The sequence below is a fragment of the Ostrea edulis genome, chromosome 2 (assembly GCF_947568905.1).
Source record: "Ostrea edulis chromosome 2, xbOstEdul1.1, whole genome shotgun sequence".
Lineage (NCBI taxonomy): Eukaryota > Metazoa > Mollusca > Bivalvia > Ostreida > Ostreidae > Ostrea > Ostrea edulis.
Window position 1 is genome coordinate 87,442,860 of NC_079165.1, and position 24,000 is coordinate 87,466,859.

The 24,000-nt window shown below is 35.5% G+C and overlaps 1 protein-coding gene across 1 annotated transcript; it reads left to right on the forward strand.

The window, feature by feature from the left end:
- The first annotated feature begins 14,580 nt into the window (after positions 1-14,580).
- Positions 14,581-19,074, forward strand: LOC125678354 (uncharacterized). Its single transcript, XM_048916776.2, has 5 exons — positions 14,581-14,656; positions 15,623-16,920; positions 17,370-17,457; positions 18,301-18,351; positions 19,017-19,074. The coding sequence occupies exons 1-5, from the start codon at positions 14,605-14,607 to the stop codon at positions 19,037-19,039; spliced, it is 1,512 nt and encodes a 503-aa protein (XP_048772733.1). The 5' UTR covers positions 14,581-14,604; the 3' UTR covers positions 19,040-19,074.
- The last annotated feature ends 4,926 nt before the right edge of the window (positions 19,075-24,000 follow it).

The following is a 24,000-nucleotide window of genomic DNA, read 5'->3' on the forward strand; positions in this document are numbered from 1 at the left end:
AAAGAAAATTATTTAGCCCAGTCTCACAATATTCATTAACCTGTCTGCAGTCTGAAGCATGTATTTCAATATTTGCGATTCAGTTTCCTTAAAAGATCTGTATTTGTTCTTGATTTATTATGCTGATTATACACGACGCAAAGACATAATCTGAAGGTTTAGTGCAAACACCCAAAACTCCAACTACACATTGCATTAATCTATTTTCAGCTAGTAGCATAATTGGATGAAGAGGACATTTTTTACGGCTGTTTAAACAATACAAAATATATTTCTCCATTCGATACAGTTAAACAATTGACAATAGCTGTAATATTTTGTTTGCTAATAAAACGAAAATATTAACTGTGTATTGTATTTGAGTGAAAATAAATCATTATCAGATTGATCTATATGTACTTTCTTAGTAAATGATTATTTTAGTGGAAATTGTTATAGAGGATAATATTTAATGAACGAAAGATGATTTTGAAAAAAAAATCATCGAGAGATGACTCCTCTGCAAGTTCCAACAATGGAGTATATGATGCTTGTACACTTATATACTTACGTAAAACTAATATATGCATTGATAGAAATATTTCTAAATACCAATACACAATAAAAAAAGACACGTTCATGAATCGATGGTGACCTCCGTCGCTACAAGTTGTAAAATTCAACGATGCCGCGTCCCGGTTCGCTAACTTCCAGCAAAGTAAAGTGTTGAACCATTCAGCAGACACAATTGTTTAATGTACAACACGGATCTCCCTCTAACTGTCCATCCATCTATCAGCTTCCTCTGAATTTAGAAAATATGAAGTAGGATATTTGAAAACGTCCAAATTAGTATGGATTTTCCAGCAGACGTTGTTGGAACCTTTAATTGATATAACATCTTGGATTTACTGTTACACATATAATCATAAAAATTGTTACTCTAGCTATAATGCTGGGGGAAATGAACTTGTCCTTCTGGAGATTGGCTACCGTAGAAATGAAAACTATCCACACATCATGCGGATCTTGAAAAACGCCGTGCTTTGGGAAGTCTTTCTGATTGGCCAGCACTACCTGCTTTAGAATAGACAATGAATGGAACAAGTGCTGTTATTGTCCAAAACATTGAGACACCTGATAAACTAAAAGAAGTAGCTTGCATGTTAAGAATATGTACACATCGGGAAAAGTTATATTTCATTCTATAGCTGTGCATTTAGCAACATCTATACTTATCTTTTATAACAAAACTTATACAGATTAAGGTAACAAACGTTTCACTGAAATTTATGCACTATCAGATTCCATCCATGTTTACGATCAGTGTGGTAGAATTGTGCAATTCACTATCAATCATAAGACATTCTTCCTGTTATTTGGGTAATGCTTAAATCCACTACAACGTAATTCGGTGTCAAGAGATTTGATAGCATGACCAACTGCTTTTCTCATTTCAAAAGAGATACAGAAAATATTTTCTTATACCTTAATTACTTCACACATGTATATATTACGTATAGAACTACGTTATCACCATTGCACGAGAGTTACATTTTCACCTCTGTGTGCTAGTTTTTTCCGCAAAATGTGAAGGTTCACTTCTACAAAAGATTAGCCTCTTTGGATGAGTAGTTTAAAGTACACTACTCACGGGTGTGTTTTCATTTTTTCATACAAATTTCAAATTCAAGAGAACTAATGAACTTGTCTTAGATGACACCCATTCAATTTCAACGTAGCTACTATTTCACAATAGCTGAAAAATTGAATTTTTATTCTAAATTTCAGAATCTACCATTTTATCCTCGTCTATAACTTTCGTTTCTTAGTAAAATCGCAAAGATATGGCAATTTTAAAAGCAACTAGTTCTAATTGTAACGGGGACCGTTACAGATGTTCCCCAAACCTCCCCCAATTAAAAAGTGATGTCCTTGTGAATATATAGCAAAAAATCATTTTATTTTAGCCTTTAATTACATGTAGTACGTTCAATATGGTCATTTCAATACCAAGAAATGAAAGAAAAAGTTGCACGTGCATACACGAGCACGCGTGTATGATTCCGAATTTTTGTTCATGTCGTTCAACAGGCATTTGTATCATATACCCACAGTATGAATTTCATAACCTGTCCACCAAATATAAGGAAGTTATAGCGATTTTAAAATCGTCCAATCAGAAATCAGCACACGTGCATGCACGTGCTGAGCAGTAATTCTAACCATAGCAATTTGTAAGGAGTACCAAGACACATCTAAACCCCTAATATCAATAGAATTTGATGAAAAACAAAAACGTTATTGTCCTTTAAAAATTTAACATTTGAAAAACGTTGCACGCGCATGCGCGTGTGCGTTGGTATTTTTTTGTTACACCAATATGTCGATAACCATATTGTCTACGTATGCTTTGAATAGCATCTCATTCGCTTCATAAATAAGATAGTTACAAACGTTTTAGTATTATCCAATCAAAATGAAGCGCACGTGCATGCGCGTGCAAATTGGTAATTTTGACCATGCAAATCAGTTAAGGGTCTCAATATCTACCTATGATATGAATATCAAGTCATTTCAATGAACAACAAAAAAGTTAGACTGATTCCAAAGTTAGTGTACAAATTTTGTAATGCACGTGCACGCGCATGCGTGCGCGTGCAGACAAAATAACTATTATTTTTCATATCTACAAATGATATACTACCATCCTATTTAGGTTTCATATCGATCCCTTTAATATTCTGAATTTCCATTTTTTGTACCAAAATTGCAGTGCACGTGCGCGCGCGTGCATGCACGTGCAGACAAAATGACTATCACTATGCACATCTACAAACGCTATACTATCATCCTGGAAAGTTTCATATCGATCCCTTTTGTAGTTTCTGAGAACACTACCGGACAAAATAGTACCGGAGAAAAAGAATAATAATAATAACTAGACACTCATTACTAGTAATGAGTAGGTCTTCCGTTAGACCACTTCCGGTAAAGAGCTTTCTGTTCCTACGAAAACCATTTAAATATATCAGAAAATGTGCCTTAACAATGAATGAGAAATGTATTATCGAATTTTTTACTCCTTTCTCGTAACTTCCGGTGACGACCGGAAGTACTATTCAGATGCTTTTTCCTATAAATGACAGCGACTCTTTACTGTCTATATTCCCTGAAAATTTCACGTCTCTATCTGAAAGAGTTCTCAAAAAAAGAAGTAAACCTAAGAAAGAAAAAGTAGTAGGTTACTACCGACCGGAAGTCAATTTTGAAAAACAAAATTATCAAAACTTTGGAAGTTTATACTTTTATTAAGACATGTGAAAATCATATGAAAGACTTCAAATATAAGCGAGATTTATAGAGACAAAGAGACGAAAATTAAAAAGGTATTTTATCAAGAAACCGGAAGTAGTCGTTTTGACTACCGACAGAGTCAATATTCTTTTGACACTTTGAAAGAGACTTAATAAACTAGTATAGGTTTCAATTTAAAGGAAAAAGTTTGAAATTTGCGATTCTTTTCATCACTTCCGGTGACGACAGGAAGTGACGGTCGACATGTTCAACCCACTACTGCACGCCTACAAACGGAGATTGATCATCCCTGAATGTTTGATGAACCTATATTTTACTTTTTCCAAGAAAAATGCTGGACAAAATTCCTTTTGAGAAACAGAAAATCGGCCATATTTTCCGACCGGAAGTGAATTTTGTAAAAACAAAAAGAATTATAGCAAGGTCATTTCATAAGACATTATACCTGAAAATTTCAGCCATCTCTGAGAAATCACTCGAAGAAATCGGTAAATCGACAATTATTCAAATACTTCCGGTATAGACCGGAAGTGACGGACAAAAAAATTGAATGTATGTGTACAATGGACTAATGTTAGTTGATCAACTCTACAAGTTTCAAGCCTCTATCTATATTCATTATTGAGAAACTGAAAAAACAAGGTTTGAATATGTCCACCCTATATCTCACGACCGGAAGTGAATTTTTTCAAAAATATTTAAATTTACTCTAGACATTTATAGTGTCTATAACATATGTAAAATTCAAATCATTGACTTGTTTTATGACCGAGATTTATGGCACTGAAAAATGAGAGAATGAATAGTCTTTCTTTGATATAACCGGAAGTTGGAGTTTCAACTTCCTGTGGGGTCAACATTTTTTTGAGAATTAGAACCAGACCTAGTAAACCGATATAGGTTTCAGTTTGAAAGAAAAAAGTTTGAAATATATGATTCATTTAATCACTTCCGGTGACAACCGGAAGTGACGGCCGACATTCTTAACCCTCTACTGCACGCCTACAAAGTGAGATCTATTAACTCTGAAAATTTGGTGACTCTATCTTTTACCGTTTCTGAGAAAAACGCTGGACAACAAAAACAGCTAATAAGCCGTATTTGCCGACCGGAAGTAAATTTTACAAAAATATTTGACGTTACTCTAGACATTTATAGTGACTATTATATATTTAAAACTCAAGTCATTAACTAGTTTCATGACCGAGATTTATGGCACTGAAAAATGAGAGAATGAATAGGCTTTCTTTGATATAACCGGAAGTTGAAGATTTAACTTCCGGTGGGGTCAACATTTTTCGAGAATTAGAACGAGATATAGTAAACCGAAATAGGTTTCAATTTGAAAGAAAAAAGTTTGAAATTCATGTTTCCTTTAATCACTTCCGGTGACGACCGGAAGTGACGGCCGACATTCTTAACCCCCTACTGCACGCCTACAAAGTGAGATCTATTAACTCTGAAAATTTGGTGACTCTATCTTTTACCGTTTCTGAGAAAAACGCTGGACAAAATATCTTGTAAAAAGAGGAAAATTGGACATATCTTGCGACCGGAAGTGAATTTTGAAAAAATGAAAAAAATGCCTCGAGGTACCATCGTTCTCTATAACCTGTGAAAGTTTCAGGAAAATCCACCCAACGGTCTCGGAGACGAAAGGGAAAAAAAAAAAAATAATAACTAGACACGATCTCGTTGCGAGCAACGAGTAGGTCTTCCGTCCGATTTGTTGATGCACTCGGAGTTAAAAAAAAAAAAAAAAAGACAAATGAGTCCCAATTTAGTTTCCGACTTTAAGACACTTTAGATATAATCAATTTTTCATATCATAAGCTTCTGAAGCAAAGTTGCGGTGAAATTCGTTTGAAATTCGACTCTCCAGGCGAGCCATAAGGCCCGCGGGCCTATTTCTTGATGTCATTTGTTAGCCCTCTATAGACTCAACAACTTTAGTTCTATATGTCTTTACAAAATATTTACCTGTAAAAAGTTATTGAGATCGACCGATATTGACAAAAAATCGACTCTACAGGCGAGCCATTAGGACCATAGACCTATTTCTTGATATCAATCGATAGATCTCGATAAACTGAACAACTTTTGTTCAATATGTCCTTACAAAATATTTACCAGTTACAAGTTTTTGAAATCGACTGATATCGACAAAAATCGACTTTACAGGCGAGCCATGAGGCCCACAGACCCATTTTTTGATATTGATCGATAGGTTATGACACATTGAACAACTTTTGTTCAATAATGCTTTTCAAAAAATATGTCGTTTTAAAGATATGAGGCGTCAAATATTTACGATTTTGGCCCTTAAAATCTCTAATTACGTAACATATGACCTACTTTTTGATTTGATAAGATCAAGCTCGTTGAGATGAACATTTCCGCTTCTACAACTTATTATAAAATATTAATAGTTTCTGAGATATTCTCAAAAACATTTGGACCCTTCTGAACCCCTAATATAAAGGGCCAGCCCGTTTTGCTTGATATCGTAAGAAAGGCCTTGTCATTTTAAACATTTTTTGCTCAACAATTATTTAGAAATTCTTTACCGTTCTCGAGTTATCTCTACAAGAAATATTTAGGGGCCAAACTGTAGCTCCCTAACGGGGCCACATAGGGAAAAAACGAAATGTACATATTGTTTAGATTATCATTCTGAACAACTTTTGTTCAATAATGCTTTTCAAAATATTTGTCGTTTTCAAGATATGAGGCGTCAATTATTTATGATTTTGGCCCTTAAAATCCCTTATTACGTAACATATGACCTACTTTTTGATTTCATAAGAACAAGCTCGTTTAGATGAACATTTCCGCTTCAATGACTTATTACAAAATATTAATAGTTTCTGAGATATTCTCATAAACCTTTGGACCCTTCTGGGCCCCTAATTTAAAGGGTCAGCCCCTTTTGCTTGATATCGTAAGAAAGGTCATGACATTTCAAACATTTTTTGTTCAACAAGTATTTAGAAATTCTTTACCGTTCTGGAGTTATTTCTAGAAGTAATTTTTAGGGGCCAAACTGTAGCTCCCTAACGGGGCCACATAGGGTAAAAACGAAATATGCATATTGTTCAGATCATCATTCTGAACAACTTTTGTTCTTTATTGCTTTTCAAAATATTTGTCGTTTTCGAGATACAAGGGGTAAAAAATTTATGGTTTTGGCCCTTAAAATCCCTTATTACGTAACATATGACCTAAATTTTTATATGAATAGATTTGGATAGTTGAGATGAACATTTTTTTTTCTTTGACTTATACCAAAATATTAACGATTTTTGAGATATTTGATCTAGAATTTGAGCCCTTCTAGATCCCTAATTTAAGGGGCTAGCCCCTAAATCTTGATATTTTCGAAAAGATCTTGTAAATGTGCACAACTTTTGTTCTACATGTCTTAACAAAATATTTGCAAGAAAAAAGATATTGGAGATGAAAGGTCAAAAATCGCCGAAATCGGCGAAAAATTTTGGCATCCATTTTTTCAGGTCCAGGCGAGCGTTTAGGCAAATCGCCTCCGGTAAAATCGAATCCCCCACAAATCTTCTAAAATGTTTACTCTATCTTGTGTAGAAATTTCAAGACTCTAGCTTCAAAACTAACGGAGGAGATGTGTGGACAACAAGGCCCTTCAAAAAGTCACTAAAAGAGAGATAACTCCTGACCGGAAGTGACGTCAAGCACGAAATTTTGCAAGCAAAGTCTCGTCACCAAAAGACATCTTTCCTGAAAATTTCGTGAAAATCGATCGAGAAATGGCTGAGAAAAACGCGTGTACTACCAAGGAAAATAATAATAATAATAATAATAATAAAAATAATAATAATAATGAAGAAGAAGAACGCGAACAATAATAGTAAGGTCTTCCGCAGGAGACGGAAGACCTTAATAATAATAACTAGAAACTCATTACTAGTAATGAGTAGGTCTTCCGTTAGATCACTTCCGGTAAAGAGCTTTCTGTTCCTACGAAAACCATTTAAATATATCAGAAAATGTGCCTTAACAATGAATGAGAAATGTATTATCGAATTTTTTACTCATTTCTCGTAACTTCCGGTGATGACCGGAAGTACTTTTATGATGCGTTTTCCTATAAATGACAGCGACTCTTTACTGTACTGTCTATATTCCCTGAAAATTTCAAGTCTCTATCTGAAAGAGTTCTCAACAAAAAGAAGTAGACTAAAGAAAGAAAAAGTAGTAGGTTACTACCGACCGGAAGTGACTGAGGAAAAAATTGAATGTATGTGTACAATGGACTAATGTTAGTTGATCAACTCTACAAGTTTCAAGCGTCTATCTATATTCATTATTGAGAAACTGAAAAAACAAGGTTTGAATATGTCCACCCCATATCTCACGACCGGAAGTGAATTTTACAAGAATATTTAAATTCACACTAGACATTTATAATGTCTATAACATATGTAAAATTCAAATCATTAACTTGTTTTATGACCGAGATTTATGGTACTGAAAAATGAGAGAATGAATAGGTTTTTTTCATATAACCGGAAGTTGGAGATTCAACTTCCGGTGGGGTCAATAGTTTTTTAGAATTAGAACGAGACCTAATAAACCGATATTGGTTTCAATTTGAATGAAAAAAGTTTGAAATTTATGATTTATTAATCACTTCCGGTGACGACTGGAAGTGACGGCCGACATTCTTACCCCCCTACTGCACCCCTACAAAGTGAGATCTATTAACTCTGAAATTTTGGTGACTCTATCTTTTACCGTTTCTGAGAAAAACGATTGACAACGAAAACAGCTCATAAGCCGTATTTGCCGACCGGAAGTGAGTTTTACAAAAATATTTGACGTTACTCTAGACATTTATAGTGACTATAATATATGTAAAACTCAACTCATTAACTAGTTTCATGACCGAGATTTATGGCACTGAAAAATGAGAGAATGAATAGTCTTTCTTTGATATAACCGGAAGTTGGAGATTCAACTTCCGGTGGGGTCAACATTTTTTGAGAATTAGAACGAGATATAGTAAACCAAAGTAGGTTTCAATTTGAAAGAAAAAAGTTTGAAATTGATGATTTATTTGATCACTTCCGGTGACGACCGGAAGTGACGGCGACAAAAAATATTACGTGCATGCACCATAGAGAAAATAGATCTATCATCCCTGAAAGTTTCATTCGATTATCTTTAGTGGTTTTCAAGTTTACCCCCGGACAAAGTTTCTTTCAAAAACCGGAAAATCGGACGTATCTGACGAACGGAAGTGAATTTTGAAAAAATGAAAAAAATGCCTCGAGGTACCATCGTTCCCTATAACCTGTGAAAGTTTCAGGAAAATCCACCCAACGGTCTCGGAGACGAAAGGGGAAAAAAATAATAATAATAATAACTAGACACGATCTCGTTGCGAGCAACGAGTAGGTCTTCCGTCCGATTTGTTGATGCACTCGGAGTTAAAAAAAAAAAAAGAAAAAAGACAAATGAGTCCCAATTTAGTTTCCGACTTTAAGACACTTTAGATATAATCAATTTTTCATATCATAAGCTTCTGAAACAAAGTTGCGGTGAAATTCGTTTGAAATTCGACTCTTCAGGCGAGCCATAAGGCCCGCGGGCCTATTTCTTGATGTCATTTGTTAGCCCTCTATAGACTCAACAACTTTAGTTCTATATGTCTTTACCAAATATTTACCTGTAAAAAGTTATTGAGATCGACCGATATGGACAAAAAATCGACTCTACAGGCGAGCCATTAGGACCATAGGCCTATTTCTTGATATCAATCGATAGATCTCGATAAACTGAACAACTTTTGTTCAATATGTCCTTACAAAATATTTACCAGTTACAAGTTTTTGAAATCGACTGATATCGACAAAAATCGACTCTACAGGCGAGCCATGAGGCCCACAGACCCATTTTTTGATATTGATCGATAGGTTATGACACATTGAACAACTTTTGTTCAATAATGCTTTTCAAAAAATATGTCGTTTTAAAGATATGAGGCATGAAATATTTACGATTTTGGCCCTTAAAATCTCTAATTACGTAACATATGACCTACTTTTTGATTTGATAAGATCAAGCTCGTTGAGATGAACATTTCCGCTTCTACAAGTTATTATGAAATATTAATAGTTTCTGAGATATTCTCAAAAACATTTGGACCCTTCTGAACCCCTAATTTAAAGGGCCAGCCCGTTTTGCTTGATATCGTAAGAAAGGCCTTGTCATTTTAAACATTTTTTGCTCAACAAGTATTTAGAAATTCTTTACCGTTCTCGAGTTATCTCTACAAGAAATATTTAGGGGCCAAACTGTAGCTCCCTAACGGGGCCACATAGGGAAAAAACGAAATGTACATATTGTTTAGATTATCATTCTGAACAACTTTTGTTCAATAATGCTTTTCAAAATATTTGTCGTTTTCAAGATATGAGGCGTCAATTATTTATGATTTTGGCCCTTAAAATCCCTTATTACGTAACATATGACCTACTTTTTGATTTCATAAGAACAAGCTCGTTTAGATGAACATTTCCGCTTCAATGACTTATTACAAAATATTAACAGTTTCTGAGATATTCTCATACACCTTTGGACCCTTCTGGGCCCCTAATTTAAAGGGTCAGCCCCTTTTGCTTGATATCGTAAGAAAGGTCATGACATTTCAAACATTTTTTGTTCAACAAGTATTTAGAAATTCTTTACCGTTCTCGAATTATTTCTAGAAGTAATTTTTAGGGGCCAAACTGTAGCTCCCTAACGGGGCCACATAGGGTAAAAACGAAATATGCATATTGTTCAGATCATCATTCTGAACAACTTTTGTTCTTTATTGCTTTTCAAAATATTTGTCGTTTTCGAGATACAAGGGGTAAAAAATTTATGGTTTTGGCCCTTAAAATCCCTTATTACGTAACATATGACCTAAATTTTTATATGAATAGATTTGGATTGTTGAGATGAACATTTTTTGTTCTTTGACTTATACCAAAATATTAACGATTTTTGAGATATTTGATCTAGACTTTGAGCCCTTCTAGATCCCTAATTTAAGGGGCTAGCCCCTAAATTTTGATATTTTCGAAAAGATCTCGTAAATGTGCACAACTTTTGTTCTACATGTCTTAACAAAATATTTGCAAGAAAAAAGATATTGGAGATGAAAGGTCAGAAATCGCCGAAATCGGCGAAAAATTTTGGCATCCATTTTTTCAGGTCCAGGCGAGCGTTTAGGCAAATCGCCTCCGGTAAAATCGAATCCCCCACAAATCTTCTAAAATGTTTACTCTATCTTGTGTAGAAATTTCAAGACTCTAGCTTCAAAACTAACGGAGGAGATGCGTGGACAACAAGGCCCTTCAAAAAGTCACTAAAAGAGAGATAACTCCTGACCGGAAGTGACGTCAAGCACGAAATTTTGCAAGCAAAGTCTCGTCACCAAAAGACATCTTTCCTGAAAATTTTGTGAAAATCGATCAAGAAATGGCTGAGAAAAACGCGTGTACTACCAAGGAAAATAATAATAATAATAATAATGAAGAAGAAGAACGCGAACAATAATAGTAAGGTCTTCCGCAGGAGACGAAAGACCTTAACTAGAAACTCATTACTAGTAATGAGTAGGTCTTCCGTTAGATCACTTCCGGTAAAGAGCTTTCTGTTCCTACGAAAACCATTTAAATATATCAGAAAATGTGCCTTAACAATGAATGAGAAATGTATTATCGAATTTTTTACTCATTTCTCGTAACTTCCGGTGATGACCTGAAGTACTTTTATGATGCGTTTTCCTATAAATGACAGCGACTCTTTACTGTCTATATTCCCTGAAAATTTCACGTCTCTATCTCAAAGAGTTCTCAACAAAAAGAAGTAGACTAAAGAAAGAAAAAGTAGTAGGTTACTACCGACCGGAAGTCAATTTTGAAAAACAAAATGATCCAAACTCTAGAAGTTGATACTTTTATTATGACATGTGAAAATCATATGAAAGACTTCAAATATACGCGAGATTTGGAGATTCAACTTCCGGTGGGGTCAACATTTTTTGAGAATTAGAACGAGATATAGTAAACCAAAGTAGGTTTCAATTTAAAAGAAAAAAGTTTGAAATTGATGATTTATTTGATCACTTCCGGTGACGACCGGAAGTGACGGCGACAAAAAATATTACGTGCATGCACCATAGAGAAAATAGATCTATCATCCCTGAAAGTTTCATTCGATTATCTTTAGTGGTTTTCAAGTTTACCCCCGGACAAAGTTTCTTTCAAAAACCGGAAAATCGGACGTATCTGACGAACGGAAGTGAATTTTGAAAAAATGAAAAAAATGCCTCGAGGTACCATCGTTCCCTATAACCTGTGAAAGTTTCAGGAAAATCCATCCAACGGTCTCGGAGACGAAAGGGAAAAAAAAAAATAATAATAATAATAATAATAAACAGTAGAATCACTAGAAGGTCTTCCGTTGGAGACGGAAGACCTTAATAATAAACAGTAGAATCACTAGAAGGTCTTCCGTTGGAAAACGGAAGACCTTAATAAGAAACAGAGTAAAAACAATATGTTCCCAAACTTTGTTTGGGGAACATAATAATAAGAAACAGAGTAAAAACAATATGTTCCCAAACTTTGTTTGGGGAACATAAAAATATCCATTTGTGTCGTTGAGGTCATTTTGGTGAAAAATATAATCGAAATTGGTCCCATGTTCTCTGATTTATTATGACAGAATAAAATAATATAGCCCCGAAAATATATCATAACGATAAACAACAAAATGTAACAATATAGCAAAAATATATACAAGCTGAGAAACATCAACAAAAAATGGGGGGGGGGGGGTCATTAAATTGCTGGATTTTCAATTTTCCTAGGATATGTTAAAGGGAAAGGCAACCCAAAAGATTTTTACATGATAAATGGTAGGATTAATTATATGATAAAGATTTGTCATACTATTCTGTTGATATACGGCCTAGATAAGCTTCAGTGCTAATTTGAAAACGCTAAAATTTGAAATTCCTGCTATTTATAGAGGCTGCCATGATGTGGAACTCTTTTGTATTCAAGACCACAAAAGTCAATGATTTTGACGTCACACCGTCTGTTCCGGTTTTGATGAGATTATAAAATCATCAAATATGCATGTGGTAGATTTTACGAATAAATAGGTTGATGCATTCCTGTCAAGCAGTTAATTACACTATTGTGAAGAGGAGGTGTGTGAAAAAAGGTGTTTTTTTTATCTCGAAATTCCCGACCAAACCAATTCATTTGAAAAGAAACGACTACGTAAACTGTGCATCCATCATTTCCGTAATGACAAAATGAGGTTCGTGACATTTGTATGAAGAAACGTTTACCGTCTGCCTGATCTGCGACTCGACTAAACGTCTTCTTTTCTTAATTTCTTCTTGCGAAAGAACGGACTCAAATCTATACGTCTCCAAACTTAACTGTTCGTGACTTGTCATGTTTACAGTTCAATTGATGAAATAAACCGGAACAGACGGTGTGACGTTATAAATTAAACATCAATGGCCACTCTCTTAGCGGCGGGTAATTCAAAATATTTGATAGATTAATATTGATTTAATCGTTAGGCAAGGATTTTTGTTGTTAAAGACTGTTATTTACGGTATCAGTAAGTAATACTTTATTCATAACAGCAACAATGTTGTTAGGGTTGCCTTTCCCCTTAAGGTGAAATGAGGTGCGTTGTGATATTTTTTCTGTACCTATAATTCCCCATAGAAACATCTATAGTAATCCCATATCAAAATTACGTCGTCATGTCGTTCATGTTTTACAATTTCTTTTAAAGAAAAATGAATTTCATCTATTTTCAATTACATTCTCTAGAACTCTTCAATATGTATTTTGGGATATTCCTGTTTACCATGTCTGAATTAAAATTCAACAAAACAAGACTTTTGTCGTCATCCTTTTGCGCTCAATGTAAAACTTATACGGTACCAATTTTGATGTACCAGATGCGCATTTCGACAAATAATGTCTCTTCAGTGATGCTCAACCGAAATGTTTGAAATCCGAAATAACAATGAAGTTTTAGAGCCAATATAGGGGAAAACAGTGTGTCAAAAAAGTGGAGTCAAATTCGTCTAAGGATAAGAGCTATGCGTGAGGGAGATAATCCTTAATTTTGAAATCAATTTCTAAATTTTATAACAGCAATTAAATATATAACAGCAATTAAATATACATCCGTATTTTCAAGCTAGTAACGAAGTACTTAGCTACTGGGCTGTAGAGACACTCGGGGACTAACAGTCCACCAGCAGAGGTCTCGATCCAGGGGTCATAATATCACACGGCCTCTCACCTCTGTCGTCGTGGGTTCGAATCCCGCTCGTGCCAGTAAGTGAGAAAGTTTCCCAGTTTACTTTCGGAAGGTCGGTGGTCTCTTCCCAGGTACATTGTATCTGGGTTCTCTCTTCCACCAATAAAATCTGGGTGCCACCATATAACTGAAAAATTGTTGAGTGTGGCGGAATACATCAATCAATCAATCAATTAATTTTTTTTAAATACCATTTGTATTTCTATAAAGTAGAGTTATAACATCAAACTCTAAATTCTTGAAAAATGGAGATTAAATTAGTACCAACATCTATAAATTGAAAATCCACACGTATGTTAATAATATTCAAAGGTTATATTGTAAAAAGTTTCTACACACCCGTATATTAAACATAAAAAGGTTGGTTCAGAAATTTCGGATGAAAGAGTTATCTTTCCTATCTCGGGAATACTCAAACAACCCGTTGCTTTTTGTGAGTAACTTGTTCAGCAATATTTTGAAATTGAAAACTTTTAAATTTACTTTATTTCGTCAAAAAATGCAGTTCTAGTAGAAAGCAATCGAGGGGGGGGGGATTAAAACCCCTGATGTTCTCGAACCCGCGATCTACAGTTCAGCAGTCGACGTGCTAACCTACTGAGCTACTCAGCTATGTGATGAATTTGAAAATGAATAGGCAAATATTGCTGATATTTATATTTTCATCCTTGTTTTAAAAGGAAGTCGGCCATTATGACGATGTAGAGTACTTCCTTAATTGGAATAATGAGATTACCTTGACTTTTTCATACACAACATCTAAGATAGTAAAAACTGTACAAGGTTCCAAAGCAAGATCGAAATCTTCTAGAATAATGTCGCATGAATTAACTGTAGCGTCATAGCATGTTACCTAATTATGGTCGTTATCTATAAAAGGCCCCTGAATGAGACACCATTATCCATTATCTGCTTTCTGCAGACATGACGAACAATATTGTGATCATTGGTTTGATGCTGATTCCCTTTGTCCACGGTAAGCTGTATTGTATCTGTGACTAATGGGAAACTGCTGCACCAAACCTATATCCCGCAGCACAGTTCCAGTTTAACTGTGCAGGGGAGTACCATCACAGCATATTTGGTGCTCTAGTCTGTAGTTATACGTCTACGTCTGGGGCAAATGTGATATGTTCCTGGAGTTTATAGTTTTTTCTGTTATGCTAAAACAGTAGGATTCTAATCCATAAGGAGTTTTCTGTCCCTTGTTGGTTGGTTAGTTTGTTTGTTTCGCGTCTTGTTAAGAATTTTTCACTTATATTTGGACTTCACCAGTTGAAGGTGATGTACCACAAATTCATACCTTCGTATATTTTTAGCTGTCAAGGCCGTAGCATTGAGGGATCTAACGCCAATCACTACACGAGATCACCGTTTTAGGTTATATCCGAAAGTGATTCTCACTTCTTAATGCCGAACGTTTGACGAAGGGACAATCACTGCCTATGTTTATGTCTAAGGTCATGGAAGAAGAGGGCCCGAACTCACGACCTCCTGGTCACGAAGCGAACGTTGTCACACTTAGCTACTGTGAGCGCTTTGTGTGTATAAGTAGTACAATTTCGATCAAATAAATGATATTGGAATCTCAATTTTCAATCTATGTCTTGCGAAATTTGTAAACAATATCTTGTGAGTTAATACCTCTTACTCTATTGTTTTCATTATGCTGTCAAAAAACGTTTAATTAGAAAGTACCTACACATTACTATCATTACTGTGTTCTTTATTGACTTTTGGAGAAACAAAGCTTGTTCAAAAGCAACATGGAGTGATTAGGTTTCAAACAGTCGATCCTACGGAGGATATCTTTATCTCCCTTTGTGTGAAGATGGCGTAAACAAAATACATTCGAAAGAAACATTACGATCAACCAATCGATTTGTTCAAATTCACATACACACGAAAATATACTAATTTGAGAGTAACTGCATATTTTCAGGAGCATTGGACAGTCAAGGGAAACGCTTCATAATAACATTCATGGATAACAAGATAATGCAGGACACCGACATCAAGCCCGAGATCTTCATCACCACTCCTAGCACCAAGATTGTACACGTCAATGTGACGTCACCGCGATCGCAAAATCCAAACATAAATGAGCACTTTACCATTACACGCGGAATGGTTCATCGGGTTCAGGTGGACCAAAACTTCCGGCTAAACCAAACTGAACTGAGCTACAAAGGGATAATGATCTCGGCAGATGAGGAGGTGGTGGTTTATGGAGTAAATAGGGAGGTTTGGTCAGACGATGCATACTTGGCACTACCCACGGACGTCTTGGGGAAGGAATATTACACCATATCCTACTCTCCATCTTATTATTACTGTGAATTTGCCGTTATCGGTGTTCAGAACCATACTCGTGTTCACATCAAACTGGCCAACCATCCAAACATTTCTGTCAATTTCAGAGGTCACACTTACCACAGAAACCAGTGGATCAATGTCACCCTCAATCGTTTTAGTACACTCCAGATCAGCTCCGTCGGAGACCTAACGGGGACTCACATTATATCGAGCAGACACGTAGGTGTTATCAGCGGGAACAAGAAGGCTGTAGTGGGTGACACTGGAAAATCACGTGATCATCTCACAGAAATGTTGTTGCCCGTCCAAGCTTGGGGTAAAAATTTTGCCACAGTACCGATCCCGGATAGGGTTGTAGGCGACATCTTCAAATTTGTCGCTAGTGAAGATAATACAAATGTCGACGTTAAAGGAGTTATTGATGGTAAACCTTTCACGGACCACTTCGTAATGCGCCACGCTGGGGACTATGTCCAAAAGATGTACAGCTCTAAATTGTTCTCCCATGTGGTGTCAGATCATCCCATTGCTGTGTATCAATTCTCAATGACACAAAATAAAACGATGGGTGACTATGCAGACCCCTCTCTTATTACGATTCCTCCCATTGAGCAGTATGCGGCAGACTATACTTTCGCTACGCCCGAATACTCCAAGGGTCAGTACCAAAACTACTTCATGTTTGTGGTGGACTCCCGGCAGACGGGAGGAATAATTCTGGACGGAAAACCACTGCCACAAAACCAGACTTATGTACATATCCCAGACACTAATCTGGCGGCAGGATACGTCCATATCTCTGTTGGGACTCACAGCGTTACGCACAGCAACCCGAACACGGTCATTGGCGGAATCATATTCGGTAAAGCGGCAATCGAGTCATATGGCTTCCCAATTGGGTTGCTGACACAACCTGTCAATTCAGTAAGTATATACCAGGTACTCCAAAGACTGATCACTATTGCCTTTTTATGTCAGAAGGTCAGACTTGACAGGATGTGGAACCTCCATCACTCATAGACACTAGTAATCAAGGACACATGATTGAACGTCGGGAATTTCTCGTCCAATGATGATTTCGTATGGAAAAAAATTTGTCTGGTTCAGCTTCATTTAAAATACAAATACCTAGATATAAATTACGTTGACTATCGTAAGGAATATGCAGTGGCATTTATCCTGATCCGGTTTGAGCGATTTAAGGTCACAAAATGAAATTCTCAGAATCAGATGCACATGCTCTCGTTGTTTGCTCATCAAATGTTTGTTACATAGCTCTTGTTTTGTTAGGAAGGGGTTGTCATGCATGTTAAACTTGGTATTCTTGACAAATGATCAGTTTTTATTCTAATGGAGATCATATGTTAATGAAGGGATGTCAGGCCAGGATGATGGCTCCCGGTGACGAAATCGACAACGACTGTGATGGCGAGGTTGATGAGGAGGACTGTGATGGACAAGGTTTAGTATACACTGAAATAATCCACCTCATGGTGTTAAATTTATTATATCACTTGTATGCAATTTAATTAAATTAGATGTTAGGTCCGCTCCGCTCTCATACATAGCATCTAACAGGGTCATTTTATCTATGTAAGTGCATTTATGCGAGCGGATTTAACACCTAATTCTAATTAGATTTGGCTCCACTTTTTTGGCACGATGTTTTTGGCTATATTTAGCTCTAAAACTTCATTGTTATTCGGATTTCACACATTTCGGTTGAGCATCACTGAAGAGACATTATTTGTCGAAATGCGCATCTGGTGCATCAAAATTGGTACCGTATAAGTTTTACACTGACACGCTAAGGACTTTGTGCTGAATTTGAAATCTCACTTATAGCGCATTATATAATATATAGATATATATAGAATACGGATGTATATTTAACTGCTGGGATAAATTTTAGAACTTCATTTCAAAATTAAGGATTATATCTTCCTCATGCATAGCTCTGATCCTTGGACTAATTTGGCTCCGGTTTTTGGCACTCTAGTTTTCCTTTTAGCTCTTACAAGTTTATTGTTATTTCGTTTTTCCAAAACAACACTGAAGAGACATTATTTGCCGAAATGCTATAATATATAGATATAGGGCTCACGGCGGGTGTGACCAGTCGACAGGGGATGCTTACTGCTCCTAGGCACATGATTCCACCTCTGGTATATCCATGGGTCCCTGTTTGTCCAACTCTCTCTCTTTTATATTGCTTATAGGGGGTTATGAGATTGATCACTGTTCGTTATCTTCATCTTTCATATTGAAGCGATAATCCAAATCTTAAAAAATACTTCGTTTCAGATAACGATGCTGATGGTAGGATAGATGAAGACTGCAGCGGGGTACCCTTGAGTGAGTAAAATATAAATCATTCTCTAGCACTATTTCATGTTATTGTACTACTAATAATGATAATAATAATAATAATAAGGGTTTGGTTGCTGCAATTGACATATACTTTCCAAGTGTCTGAGTTATATGTTTAAGGGCGGGTCCAATACTAAGTAGCCATGTGTTCTAAAACAACGAAACTTACAAGATGTTTACATTTAAGGCTGTGTCATATCGAGCTTGATTTAGATGTTGCATCTAACCTATATTTTCCAGAGTGATCAAGCTAATGTTTTGCAAGCAGGTTCAATTTCTAGTGCATATAACCTGAATATTCTAAAATGATGAAACTTTTATGCATATCACCTGCATTGATGCATACATTCAATTAGACTCTCTGCAGATGCTAGAAGGAATCTAACGTCTTTTGATGAGCGACCGAGTCAAATGTTTTGGGGCAGCATCAATTGTCAGTAATCTTAAAAAAGAAACTTGCATTGATGACACTTTTAAGAATAACAACACTAATAAGGCTTACTTTAGGTCTAGCGAGTTACCAATATTTTTCAATAAGTGACATTAAATCCCTAAGCAAACATCAGGGTATTGTTATAATAATGATATTATTCAATGTTCTCTTGAATTTATTTTACAATGAGACTTGTAATGATTTTGTCTATTTTCAGCTGTTATTGGAAGGAAAAGATAACTTTATAACGTAAAAATAAATACAATAAAAAAAATCTTCGTTTTTTAATACTTACCAGGTTAAGGTCGAATGCTATCTGACGTCATACCAATAGTTAGGGCGTTCTTTACATGATTTTTCGCTATTTACCTGAGCAAGACACAGGGCTCATGGCGGGTATAAACGTTCAAAAGGGGACCCTACTCTTCTTGCTAGGCACGTGATCCCACCTCTAGTGTTCCCAGGGGTCCGTTTTTGCCCTACTCTCAATTTTGCATATTTTATAGTTACTTATGGAATTGATTGCTTTTCGTTATCCTCACTCTTTCTTGTGCTACAATGTAACAGCCCTGTATTTCCAGAGAATATAAGGAAATAGCTTAAAACTTTGAAGGAAAAATATGCTTGAAGCGTGAATTGTTCTACATGATATAATAAGGGACCAGTGATTTGAATTGAAATCCATGCGTTTATGACCTTAAGAACGGAGGTCCCGTGTCAAGGCAAGCATTGGCACGATAAAGATTCCTCACTTATACAACGGTAAGCGCCATGTGTAAGTCAAAATTTGTGGCGCTTCAACCTGCAGCAGATGACATACCGATATAAACATGAGTGAACATTTTTCGAATGGAGCATAAAACATACAAACACACTTAGAATTTCGTATACACATGTACATGGTTTTGGATTTGAATTGACATTCATGGGTCTATAAAGATAAAGATTTCCCACTGATACGACCATAAGCGCCATTTGTAGGTCAAAATTTGTGGCACTTCAATCTGTAGCGGATGACGTTTGTGCATGAGTAAAACAATCTAGATTGGAGCCTAAAACATACAAACACAATGCGACTTTCGTTTATATGATTTGATTTCCAGCTTTATACTTTATTCCTCTTGCCGACGAAAACGGGGCGGAATGGGTAAGTAGTGACTTACTTCAAATCCTCCAGTCAAAAAGGTAAGAATTGCTATCTCTAGTGGGTTTTTTCCTGGCTGCATGTAAATGATAGTAGCCAGTCTTGATGTTCGATGGTCAATATTTTTTTGAAGTACAGAATAAGATAAGGGGTCCATCTAGCCCTCATATCCTTTTTATATATAGAAGTAAATCTATGAAAGCTAATAAACTTTTATTTAATTGGTTGATGCATCAGTTAAAATAATCATGGTCACGATCATTAATGTAAGTGTCTATAGCCACGTGATTGACACAGATTTGAGCAAATTTAGGGTTTCGAAAGATCTTTTTAACTTTACACACAGATTGCTTTTGAAAACATGGAGTATATCTTTGCCAATATGCCATTTCTATACCACAGTTGATACACGTGTACAAAATACGTAAGTTTGAGGTAGACAAGATATGCACTATATGTCCTGAAGCAATATATGCTTCAAAATTGACATTTTGTGCCAAAAATAAGGAAATTCGGATTTGGTTATCTTTCTGTCAACTTGGAATACGTCATATGTTAAAATTTAAGTAAACATTAACTGGGCTACAGAATAGTGACCTGCACTTCTGTCCATAATTACCTCTCATAATAGAGTCTGATATAACCCTCATCCTTCCTTTTCCTTTGAAAGAATAATTGTTCTTAAATTACATGAAGTAAGCTCTAGATTTAAATAATTAAAACATCATGGTTATTGATAAATTGAGAGAATTTAGCTTGATCCATATGTTTATTTATTGTAATCACAACATAGTAAATTCTATAGCAAATCTTCAGTATTACCAAATGTTCTTCATAGTATGCAGACTAGAGTTTTCATTTGTCAAAGTCCCTAACTATGACGATCCCTAACTATGACGATCCCTAACTATGACAATCCTTAACTGGGACTCGCCGCGACTATCAATTATATTTTTGAACTTTTGATAATTTGACTTGTAAATCTTCTAGCGTTGTCTACGCTATTGAGTGTAACCTATGTGGCTTAATTTATGTGGGAGAAACTAAGAATCCACTTAATAAAAGAATATCGGGGCACATATTTCAAATAAATAATGGTGGTAACCAACTTATTTACAAGCATTGTCCATGAAGGTAAATATTTTGGAAAAAAAATTACCATCACACAAACTACCTTAATTACCCCTTTTCGTAGACAACGAGAAGATCACTGGATATATACAAATTGACAACTAAAAACGGGATGTTGCTAAATACTGACTTTATATATATAAAATAATATAAAAACAATATTGGATGACAGGGTTTAAAAAAATATTCCTGAAATTATTGTACTGAAGGGGTGTTCTGGTCTTAAAGTCGAACCTCTTGGGAAAGGAATGGACAAGTTAGTGTTACGGAAATTTCGAGCAAAAGAATTATTTCCCTTCTCTTTAAAGCAATCATTCGTTATAGAGTAATGGCTGGACGTTGTAGAATACCTATTCCTTTAAGTAAATCATTCGTTATATAGAATAATGGCTGGGCGTTGTAGAATACCTATTCCTATAAGTAAATCATTCGTTATACATGTATAGTAATGGATGGGCGTTGTAGAATACCTATTCCTATAAGTAAATCATTCGTTATATAAAATAATGGCTGTGCGTTGTAGAATACCTATTCCTATAAGTAAATCATTCGTTATAGAGTAATGGCTGTGCGTTGTAGAATACCTATTCCTATAAGTAAATCATTCGTTATAGAGTAATGGCTGTGCGTTGTAGAATACCTATTCCTATAAGTAAATCATTCGTTATAGAGTAATGGCTGTGCGTTGTAGAATACCTATTCCTATAAGTAAATCATTCGTTATAGAGTAATGGCTGTGCGTTGTAGAATACCTACTCCTATAAGTAAATCATTCGTTATAGAGTAATGGCTGTGCGTTGTAGAATACCTACTCCTATAAGTAAATCATTCGTTATAGAGTAATGGCTGTGCGTTGTAGAATACCTATTCCTATAAGTAAATCATTCGTTATAGAGTAATGGCTGTGCGTTGTAGAATACCTATTCCTATAAGTAAATCATTCGTTATAGAGTAATGGCTGTGCGTTGTAGAATACCTATTCCTATAAGTAAATCATTCGTTATAGAGTAATGGCTGTGCGTTGTAGAATACCTATTCCTATAAGTAAATCATTCGTTATAGAGTAATGGCTGTGCGTTGTAGAATACCTATTCCTATAAGTAAGAGTCTCGGTTACTGTACATACGCGGATTATATACTTCTGATAAAAATTGTTCATTAGGTGGAAACAAAATATAAAATTGTCCCGAAAATAAAAAAAAAAACAACACGATAAAACAATACATGTATAGCAGCGAAACCTCTAGCTAGTAGCATCAAATAAAACAGCGTACTCGTGTGTAGCAGTTCCACAGCACTGTGTACAAGCCGATGACCAAGCTTTGTAGGATGATGACCGTAAGAAATATTTATGATGACCGTATATTCCGATTTTGAATTAGGATTCAAGATCATAATAACTCCTACGAAAAAGGTGCCGTTGCTGTTTGCTTCTCGGGGTTGTCATGATGCAAAACCTATTCAAAATGCATTTAAATTGATTTTGATACACAATAAGCAAATTCGTATGGCAAGCCCTTTTACTATTTATTCGTAAAATAAGATATCTCTTTAAATAAGAGAGATATCTTTATTGGTTAAAGAGATATCTCTGTAAGTTAGAGAGATATCTTTTTACGCTAGGGAGATATCTCTTTAAGCAAAAGAGACTACTCTTTAAACAAAAGAGATATCTCTTTTGTTGAAAGAGATATCTCTTTAAACAAATGAGATATCTCTTTACGCTTGGGAGATTTCTCTTTGAGAGATATCTCTCAAAGCTAGAGAGATATCTCTCAGAGAGAAAGAGATATCTCCCAAGCGTAAAGAGATATCTCTCTGTCGATGTTAAAAGAGATATCTCTTTAAGTTAGAGAGATGTCTCTTTAAATTTTCAAAAAGAGATATCTCTTTAATCTAAAGATATAGCTCTTTAGATCCCCCCCCCCCCCGGTGATCATAATGACTTCTCCCTGTTGCATTGTCATTGAAATGATGTAACCCTATTTTGTAACCAAGCAAAATACTTCTAGTGCACAAATGGCGGGAAAGGTTGAAGAGGTGGTTGGGGTAACATTGTCAAGTTGCCGAGAGGCGAAATCTAGTCTAGCTCGCATATTTCATCAATTTATTCACTTTGTTTTTTGTTACCTGTACATGTATACATTTCACATGCGGTAAAAGGCAAAATCTTCCCACGAGATTGCAGCCATCAGGGTGTTGATAAAACGCGGAACGGAAAACGAAACGGAACGGAATTTTAGAATTAGAATGATCAATATAGATAAGATATAAACAGTAAAAATCGGGGTGTGGGGGGTGATTCATTTTGATTAAAATCAACAATTTGGGAATGTTTACAAGCGATAAAACAACTTTATCTGAAAATGCATCATAAATTGATTAATCGAATTTAGTTAAACGTTAGTATAAGAATTTACAAGGCATTTTACAAGAATTTCGGCAACGACAGAGGTGTTAGCGAGCAGTGACACCTATGGGTAGAGAATAAAAAGAACACACTTGGTTTATACCCCCCCCCCCCCCCCCCCACAACCCCAGGTGGCAAAACGTCATTAACGCACATGTACACGTACACGTATTTACACATAATACCGTGTATGTGTGTACTTACAACAGGGAGTGTGATATGTATTAAACAATAATAATTCATGATCTTATTTAGTCAACAAGTTAAACATCTTTTGTTTGATTTATCATTTTTTAACTAACAAGAGACTTAGTAACCGCAGCACTCCAATCCTAAATAGGGAGGACTTCTGGCATGCAGTTAATTTTTAAACTAAATACTTGTAAAGCTTAACATTTGGATTAATAACGAGATGACTTATACAGCATAAATTCTGTGTTAGCTTTTTAGCTATTTCATATATTATGAAATAAATCTGTTAATTCCTCTTACTATTGGTCGTAAACTTCACCCTAG

Coding starts and splice junctions, on each gene's coding strand:
- LOC125678354 (XM_048916776.2), top strand. CDS start 14,605: ATGACGAACAATATTGTGATCATTGGTTTGATGCTGATTCCCTTTGTC. Junction 14,657..15,622: donor GCTGATTCCCTTTGTCCACG/GTAAGCTGTATT, acceptor GCATATTTTCAG/GAGCATTGGACAGTCAAGGG. Junction 16,921..17,369: donor TGACACAACCTGTCAATTCA/GTAAGTATATAC, acceptor ATGTTAATGAAG/GGATGTCAGGCCAGGATGAT.